A 9,598-nucleotide genomic window follows, 5' to 3' on the forward strand; every position below is an offset into this window, starting at 1 on the left:
TCTGTGCACGAAGATTGACACCGTGTGGTCATTCGAGGAAAGGCAGCAAGTCTACAAATATCCCCATTTGTAGCAGACAAACTGATCCACACAAAATCGCTCAGGTGACCTTCAGTGTTCAGTGTAACGGTAACAGTAACACAGCTGCAAGGGAGGATCCTGGATTAGTGAATTAACACGGACAAAATTCAACATACGAAACTGGGTTTGATAAAATATTTCCAATCTATTTCTTATAAAGCCAATGCAAAAAAAACAACCCCAAAACAATTGAAAGCGTGCACTCGTCGAACAAAAAAAAAAAAAAAAATCAAGGATGCATGGATGGGTTGGACAGGTGAGTTGGGTAAAGTTTTGATGGTAATGAGATTGACATGTTAAAGTCTGTGAGTACACAGACCATTCATCTTTAATATTCAAATCTCAGTGAAATTAATTACATTACAAGCACAGCTACAGTATAACTCCAGGACTACTCCATATGAAGGGAAAGGGGGGGGGGAAATAAAAATACAAACTTTAAATTTAAAAAAAATGTACAGAAATTACAGAAAAATCAGTAGATTTAAAAAGCAATATCTGAAAATGGATTTTTGAGTCAATAATCCTAAGAACAAAATGCACTTGGCTTGGAAGTTGGTATTTACACATTTATACATGCCTGATGCAATCATTTATATACATGACATTTCAGTGATACTGCAGAAAATTGGAAGAAAGGCTTGACACAAAGGTCATGCCATTTCTTGGCAACATGAGGGAAAACAGAAAAAAAGACAACAGCTGTTCTTCTTTCTTCCACTTTGTTGAGAAATTTTAACTCTGATTTGACAGAAACTGCCATGGTCTCCTTACACAGACAAGATCTCCAAGATTGGACAACCAAAAGCAACAAATAAACAATTTATAGGCAAAAAAAAGGGGGGGGACCACATGAGAACTAAGGCTGATTATGTGCTGGTTGAATCCTTTTTTTTTTTTATCCTCTTACCAACTCACAATGAATCGTGGCTGACATCTTTAAAAAAATCCTCAGAAGTTTGCATCAGCCATAATTTTAGCTTTCTTTAGCTTTTTTTTTAAATTTTACAGCAGTGCCATGAGTGTTCATTGATGGCTTTAGTCCAAAACAGTCCAAAATGTGCTTTTGCATAGTCTCAATGCGGTTTGTGTTTCCTTTTCTTGTGTTTTTTATCTTTCTTCTTGCTGGAACATTTAACGCAGAACCACTGCTGGTCCTCAGGGGGCGCTGTGACGACCCCAACACAAAGCCTAAGGACATTACAGAAGAAGAGAGTTGAGGTTAGTGAGGAAATGGTGAGAATGCAGTCATATTCCTATGAGGCTTTAGCCCCATTTGGTTAGAAGACATTATGTTTGACACTGATGTCAAATTAAAAGGAACACACATATTGTTTATTTAGGCCTCATCCTGTCAGGTTTCTGGCATTTAATAAATTCAACCACCTACAGACTTCCCAAGGAGATGTGAGGGGATGCCATTCATTACTGGAAATCAGGTCATTCAGTCATTGTTGTACTTTTTGATAATAAAAGATGCATTTAAATTACAAAAAAAAATCAGCAGCTCACTGACAAACATATTCAGACTGATTATGTGTTTCATATGTCTGAAAAAAATTGATCTCGAATTATCAGTTGACATGAAAGATACAGTGCTTCTGTTATTTTGTATGATTATAAATGTACCGTTAGCATTTAGCACAATTTCCTGGATTTTCACAAATCAAAAACAGATGATACAAACACAGAAACAACTTTCCCCCTACTGTAATGTGGACCCAGGCCCATTAATTACATACGCATTCAACTACCTATTCAACTACTCATTAGCACAAATTTCTAATCGGCCAATCAGGTAGCTGCGACTCATTGCATTAAGGCATGTAGACATTGTTAAGATGACCTCCCGAAGTTCAAATGGAGCACCCGAATGCTGATTTTAGTGGCTTTGAATGTGGCGTGTTTTTTGGTGACTGATGAGCTGGTCTGAGTATTTCAGAAAATGTAGATCTACTGGGATTTTCCTACACAAGCAGGATAACGTGTCATGTCACAAAGCTCAAATCATCTCAAACTGGTTTCTTGAATATGACAGTGAGTTCACTGTACTCAAATGACCTCCACAGACACCAGATCTAAATCTAATAGAGCACCGTTGGGATGTGGTGGGGAGATAAATCTGTTGGGAGACAAATCTGAGGCAACTGTGTTATGCTATCGTGTCAACATGGATCATAACCTCTGAGGAATGTTAGCAGCAGGACGAATGATTCAACAGCAGCAACAACTTTTTCTGTTTTTTACGATCCCAAACACACTATGTCTCAGTCATACAAATACCTTTAATCAGCTGCTGTAAATCATACACAGTATTTGACAGATTTTTAATGGGGCTGTGCTGATATTTTTTTATCAAAAGGTCCCATTACAGACGCCCAGAAACCACATTTCCCCAGATTAACCAAAGTGACAAGAGTGAATTACATATAAATGCATTAAAAATGCAAATAAGAACCCAGAAGTGGAAGAGCAGATTAAGAATTAGTACAAGCACCCATCCTTGTCATGAAAATACAGGGTTGTAAAGCTCTTACCAGTGATACCAGTCGTCACAGCCATCACATCCTATCATGGGACTGCCATCATCAGGTTTGTTACATCCAGGGCAAATCCAGATCTGGTTTCCCCACTCATCTCGAATCTTGATTGTTACACACAGGAGAAAACTTTAGTGACATGTCAAAGGCAATCAAATGAAAAAAAAATATAGTTATGACACAAACAGATAATGAAAAAAATCCCCCCAAAACGCTGAATAACCCAACAGTCTGTTTTATCTTGAGTGTAACTACCTTTGCCAAGGAGGATGTGTGTCTGGTTAGTGGGGTTCATCAAAAAGACAGATTCATGAAAACAACAGACGGTGCTTAGGTAACATTAGAAGAGCTTTTAGAGCTTGTGGAGTCCATAAAATATTTTTAAAGCCCTCTTTAATATTTCAAGATCAAACTGAAAAAACAAAAACCAAAACAGGAGCAACATCTTTATACTCTTAACCCTTGTATGGTGTTCGGGTCTGTGAGACCCGTTTTCACTTTTTTTCAAAAGAAAAATGAAACAATTAATTATTTTTTCAACCTGAAATTCATTGGCTTTGGCTTATTTTCTGTGAAGAACATAAATCCGAACTAATTTTCAATGACCTCATACTGTACCTCCCCCCACGCATTTACATTACATACAAGGTGTTCGGGTCCACTGGACCCAGGTCTAATAAAAGTGTTGAAAGTGTAGGTCCTGTGTTCCCACACTCTGTCTTCCTCCTTTCTGGTGCTGCTGATAGTGTTTTCTTCCCCTCCTGCTCCCGCACAAAGTTGCAACATTGTTGTCTGCTCTTACATTCCCACACATTTTACCCTCTTTCTTGAGGGATCCAAATTTTATTTTCTCATTCCCTGTCCCTCCTGCTAATTAGGGGCATAATACTATAAATAAGACTTTGCCAGTGTGGTTCTTTATCACAACTGATCAAGATGGCAAAAGATTATCTGCTGCGAGGGCCATCCAATTGATTTTGGAAGAGAGAGGGGCTTCGGATGATGATGTTGACAAAGAGGTTTCAGAATATTTCACATTTCTGAAAATTCAGAGTCTGACAGTGACTTTGAAGAAGAGGATGAGGTTGAGCACCATTTAGTAACAAAACGAAGACGAGTACCCCATCTGCAGCCAGCTCCAGGACCAGAACAAGCCCACCAGTCAGCAAGTGAAGAAATATGGATGTCAATAACTGGTGAAATTGGATGGTCTTCTTGCCCAAGAAATGCAGAGCTGTTACTGTGATAAGCCAGGGCCAACACGGCTGACAGTTACTCATGTGCAGGACATCAAGTCTTCATTTGAGCTTTTCATCCCAGATTCCATCCAGAAAATTATTCTGGATTGCAGTAATCTAGAAGGAAGGTGTGTTTTTGGAGAGAGGTGGAAGGAGATGGACCAAATTCATCTAAGAACCCCAAAGGCCTACTTTGGGGTTCTTATCCTTGCAGGAGTTTTCAGGTCCAAAGGGGAATCGACAGAATCCCTGTGGGATGGAGAAACCGGCACGAACCTTTCCGTGCATCAGTGTCTCTGGAAAACTTCCACAAAATTTCCAGGATTATCCGTTTTGATAACCGAGATGACAGACCAGCTCGACGGCAGAGAGACAAGCTAGCTGCCATCAGGACAGTGTGGGATAAGTGTGTGCACCACCTCCCCCTGTTTTACAACCCTGGGCCTAATGTCACCATTGATGAGCAGCTGATCCCATTTAGTTGTGAAACATATTGCTTCACGTGTAAATGTGTTGTGTCTTTCCACTCACTCCACTTGATTATAACTGATTTTTTTATAACATTTTATAGAAAAACAAAAAACGAGAAGCACATTAATTCATAAATATGATCTAACAAAGGTAAAGGGAAAAAATTAACCATGTTTGCTGTTCATATGGTTTGTAATTGGGATGAAGTGAACATCTGTTGAGTAATTTAACATAAAATTGTTTGATAGTGTTAATTTCAAAAGCCAAAACTCTAGCGGGTCCACCAGACCCATGAACACTGGCTGAGTAACAAAAATATGAACACCACACAAGGGTTAAGAAACTTTCATGAGCTGGATCCAGGGATTCAATTCATATATAGATTTTGCAGCCTGATATTCAGGTATGTAATTTCAGACTGTTCTTGTTAATGTGCATGTCATGGACACTAAACAAAGACTGGTGAAGCTAAAGCTCTTAAATGCACAAATATTTTTATCCTGGGCACTTACCACGTAAGTACTGACGGTCTCAGTTACCACGCTGCGGACCGGTGTTTTGACGGAGGCGGCAGGAGGGAGTATAGGGGGCGGGGAAATTAAAGACGATGATGGGGGTGGAGCAGGTGGAAGGGGCGAGGGAGCTGGCGGAAGCGTGGGTATGACTGGCGGCAGCATTGGTGGTGGCGGCGGTGTCCGAGGGCGATTGCCAGGTCCTGACTTGGTAGCAGGGGTCTTGGGTGCTGGCGTGCTGGGCTCTGAATTTGGAACCACTTTGCTGATGACACTGTTGATAGAGAGTTACAAGTTAGAGATGTCTTCTGTTCATACAGTCTCTTTTTATAAGAGTCTTCTTTAAGGTAGAACTAAATTAATTAACTCAATGTGATCATCAAAGGTAAACAGCTGCAGCTGTGAGCACAGCGGCCCACCCACCCAGCTGATAAAACTTCATCAAACAGAATTTATATAATCAAAAATGAGACAATGGACAAAAAACATGAATAGATCTTTAACAGATACCTTTCAGGCAGTACCAAAAAGCACTGAGGCCAGAAAAAGTAAGATTTCATAGGTCAAGAAGTACAGTCAACACAGGCCTATCCGCGGTTCAGTTTGCACAGATTGTTTTGCGGAAAGTAACTCCCAAATATTCCCAGAGAATTTACCTACTCATGGATTTTTTTCTGTAGAGCGTATTTAAAATATTTCTCATTTATTATTATTATTCAATTATTTTCGTGACTAAATACATTTTTTATGAATGAAAAAAAAAGAAAAAAAAAAAAGAGTATATTTCTCTGCATGGGGAAATCTGCATCGCCAGACACGGAAGCGGCTGCGAAATGCCTGAGACCTTCATAAAAGACGCGTTGTAAGATGACTTTGAAATGAAGTGTTTTAGGATGATAGTTTAAGGTATACTTGGTGTTTTAACTAATAAAATTGGCAGTTATAAACGTTTTTAGAAAGGATTTGAAGTATTCATGGATTTCAGCTATTCACGGGCAGTTGTGGACCCTAACCCCCATGAATACCGGCCGTCAACTGTAAAGACTCTTTGTGTGACATAAAAACACATTATCAGAGGTAGCACTAGAAAGCTTTAATCAGTACTTACATTTTGTCTTGACCTGCTCCCACCCTGAGCGTCAGTCTGGGAATGACCGGAGACGGTAAAGGTGCTGGAGTGTCTATTTTGACCTAAAGAGACACAAAGGATAATAGAAATATTTGTGGCGCCAACATACAGAAAAATCAAAAAACAATAAACAAAAGGTATGCTAGACGTAAATACAAACTGACCTTTTCCAGTCGAATTCTCTCCTTCTCTTTCTCTTTTTCCTTTTCTCGTTTCTCCTTTTCCCTCTCCTTTTCCTTCCTCTTATCCTCTTTTTCCCTTTCTTTTTCTTTGGCCTTTTCCCGCTCCTTGTCTTTCTCCTTGTCCTTCTTTTTCTTCTTCTCTTTCTTGTCTTTCTTTTTGTCCTTCTCCTTGGTTTTTATTTCCTTCTCCTGGAGGATTGGGGCCAAAGGAGGCAGCATTGAGGGCACGCGCAGACAGGTATGCGGGCTAAACAGTGGCGGGACATCACCCAGACCAAAGGGGGATAATGTAGATTGTTTCTGCTTGTCGTCCTTGCTCTTATCTTTCCCCTTGTCCTTCTTATCCTTGTCCTTTTTACTTTTTTCTTTATCCTTCTTTTTGTCTTTATGTTTCTCCTTCTCCTTTTTAGAGCTGTCCCCATCTCTTGACTTCATCTTGATTGAGCCCTCAGCCAGGGGGAAGTCTCGTGGAACAAAAAGTTCCTCGTCCTTTACCCCAAACTCCTTCCAGGGCATCTTCCCATCTTTAGAAAACTCCTTGTTTTTATCCCTGTTCTTGTCCTTATTCTTCTCTTTTAGCTTACTCTTATCTTTTTCCCTGTCTTTATCTTTCGGCTTGTCTTTCTCCTTCTTCTTCATCTTAGTTTTAAGCTCCTTCTTTAGCTTCTTCTTGACATCTACTGATGACACAATCTTATTTTTCTCCTCAAACACCTTGAGGAGTGGTTCAGGGGTAGGTGGTGAAGCCGATCCGGATGACACGTAATCTGCTGCCGGTTGGGGTACAGCGGGGGCAGATGGCCCCCCCTGGTTGGCCTTTCGAATCACCTCGTTGATTGAATCATCCATCGTCCAATTCCCCAGGCCTATGTGTGGCAGAGGGTGAAGTGGTGTTGACGTGTCTTTTAACAAGATGCCGGCACCAATTGGGCCTTTAGGTGTAGACGGCTCCATAATAGTCAGTCTCCTGGGACTGGAGAATCCATTGCTATCCGAATCAGAGCCCGAGGAGAACGCGAATGGATCGGGTTTCCGTTCAGCACATGCTCTAGCTATCACAGCGTCAATCGAATCCTCAATTGCTCTATTATCTGGCTCTAATTTCTTGAAAGGGCCTGCAGTTAGCTCCCTTTCTTCTATGTTCTGACGCAAATGAATATTGTCTTTGCCCATGCTCTCACTCGGTGTGGACAACGGTAACTTTTGCATGACATCTGGTTTGCTCTGAGGTTGGGGGGCTTTAGCTGAGGCCATTTTAGGGCTCTTGGGACTTTTAGGACTCTTTGTCTTGCCTGGAGACTTTTTCTTTTCCTTAGATGGTTTTGGTGAATTTATGGGACTGCCAACCACCGGAACAGGAATAACCCCTTTAGGAGACTTAGTCCTTTGTCTGCCAGGGGAAGACACCTTAGGCTTTCTTGCTGGAGCAGTGAGGGCCTTCTGATCAGAGTGTTTTGGTATTACGGGCTGAGGTCTAAAAGAAGGCAGGGTACCAGATGGCATTTCAGGTGACAGGGGGTCCAGGCTGTCATGAGAAGGTAGAATGCCTGGACTAACACGTTGAGGGTTGAGAGACGTAAGAGGCTCCCTGGGCTCAAGACCCCACTCTGGGCTGAGGCCAGGGTACATCCGAGGCCTCTTGGAGGTAGGCATCATGCCCATAGCTGCATCAGGACTATCCAGGTGCCTCTTTAGTGGATGATTTTCATCGTTGACTGTTTCATCTTCATCTATTTCCTCCTCATCCTCTTCCAGTGCCACCTGCATAGCTTCAGCTGAAGTACCCATATCAGGGGGGACCTCTTCCTCCTCTTCTTCTAGAGTAAAGGAGATAAAAAACAGAACTAAGAACTTTGACAATCACAACATGACATTTACAACATAAACGTGTGATTTTAGTTTGAACTTTTGACTTTAAATATATTTGGGTATTTAAAAAAGTATTTCACTTTGTGTGAATTGATGCATTTACACTTATTTTTAGCAACTTAAAATAAAATTTACAACACAATAAAATGTCTACAAAGTAAAAAGATGATTCGTAAAAGATTATTTTACGAATCTGCTGTGTTACATCACAGTCTAATGTAACAACCCTGCAATAAACTTAATTATAATGCTATATTATTTGCATAGGATTTAGAGAGGACTTGATTCCACTTTGCTATCAACTTTCAGCCTGTGCACACTAAAAAGTAATGGTCATATAGCTAATACTATACAAGTTATTATACTGACCTTCTTGTAAGGAGACCAGAGGTGGCATATACTCTGGAATGTAATCTTTCCTTTCCTCTGCATCTCGAACTCCAGGTTGGGGAAACTGCAGGACATTGTTTTTGCTAACAGGGTAGAGCGGTGTTTGGTGGCTGAAGGGCACAGGCTCTAGGTTGTTGACATAGTCCTCCAGTTCACTCAGACTCACTCCTAGCAGTCTGAAAGCCTGGCTGACATCGTCCAGTACTGGATCTGTTCTTCCATCTGAAATGGATCAAAAATGTTGTCATTAAACCACAGCACTCACTCTGCACACACAAGAAGTGATGCTCAACAGGTTTACAGTCGGCACGCGACGTTATTTTATAGATTATACAGCAGTTAAGTAACCAATACTCGTGAGATCGGCTACTTTTAACACTGAAAACAGATGCAAAGCAGCATAGCCCCAATAATAACAATACAGGGGAAGTCGCTTTGCTGTGTTCCTACTGTACTTTCTGACATATTAACTGCTTGCTAGGGGGCGCCAGCTGCAGAGTCAGTTAACAACAACGTGATCGACTACTTTGAGTTTACAGGCTAAAAAAGTAATAAGAGAACCAAACAAAGCACTTACACAACTCAGAGTATCGATGACAGACCCGAGCCAACTGCTGGATGTACCGATGCAGCACATCGGACAGCAGATCACACGCAGTGAGCTGAACCGCATCCCAGCCCAGAGCCTGGCAGATCTGCGCCACCGAGACACGCAGCAGCGAGCGGGCATAGCTCTCGCACATCTCGCTGACTTTGTTACGATATTAATCCCGGTCAATTCCTCTTGGAAAACATGCTCCCGCTCGTCATGTTTCGCGGAATGCCCCGAAGGGCTTGGGAAAACCCACTACCACGGTTAAATATGGACATCTACTTCAGTAAATATATTGGCGCTTTTGCCAGAGTCGCCATCTTGTTTCCATCGATAGACCCATCCCCGGAATCTAGTCCGCGCATGCGCGCCAGTGAGCCTCCGCCTACACGGCTCTGCGGAGTTCGAGCGGATCGTCGACTGTCTGCACAGGCGCAGGAGCTCTGTGGGTTTTACAGGAAGCTACATTTTACTCAGGCTGGGGCTGGTTACTAGTTTGGCTAGTGAATGTAAACTGGATACCGTAGATGAAACGTGGCTTTAAATTAGAGCCATGACTCAACTAAAATGAGCTATGCGCGTTTTTTGACGCTG

At 41.6% G+C, this 9,598-nt stretch overlaps 1 protein-coding gene across 1 annotated transcript; it reads right to left on the bottom strand.

Moving 5' to 3' along the window:
- Positions 1-206: 206 nt before the first annotated feature.
- On the bottom strand, positions 207-9,354 carry taf3 (TAF3 RNA polymerase II, TATA box binding protein (TBP)-associated facto). The gene is made up of 7 exons (XM_085282617.1): positions 8,990-9,354; positions 8,392-8,634; positions 6,136-7,970; positions 5,951-6,033; positions 4,843-5,116; positions 2,619-2,725; positions 207-1,272 (listed from the first exon to the last, which is right to left on the bottom strand). The coding sequence occupies exons 1-7, from the start codon at positions 9,153-9,155 to the stop codon at positions 1,158-1,160; spliced, it is 2,823 nt and encodes a 940-aa protein (XP_085138743.1). The 5' UTR covers positions 9,156-9,354; the 3' UTR covers positions 207-1,157.
- Between the last annotated feature and the right edge of the window lie 244 nt (positions 9,355-9,598).

The sequence above is a fragment of the Mchenga conophoros genome, linkage group LG7, assembly GCF_057382185.1.
Source record: "Mchenga conophoros isolate Kocher_MC1m ecotype Shallow Benthic linkage group LG7, M_conophoros_male_GT1.1, whole genome shotgun sequence".
Taxonomy (NCBI): Eukaryota; Metazoa; Chordata; class Actinopteri; order Cichliformes; family Cichlidae; genus Mchenga; species Mchenga conophoros.

Excerpts from the sequence above, each read along its gene's own strand:
- taf3 (XM_085282617.1), bottom strand. The coding sequence starts at position 9,155 with ATGTGCGAGAGCTATGCCCGCTCGCTGCTGCGTGTCTCGGTGGCGCAG. Across the intron at positions 6,034-6,135 it reads AGAGAATTCGACTGGAAAAG|GTCAAAATAGACACTCCAGC; the intron begins GTCAGTTTGTAT and ends GTGTCTCTTTAG. Across the intron at positions 2,726-4,842 it reads AGACCGTCAGTACTTACGTG|ATTCGAGATGAGTGGGGAAA; the intron begins GTAAGTGCCCAG and ends GTAACAATCAAG.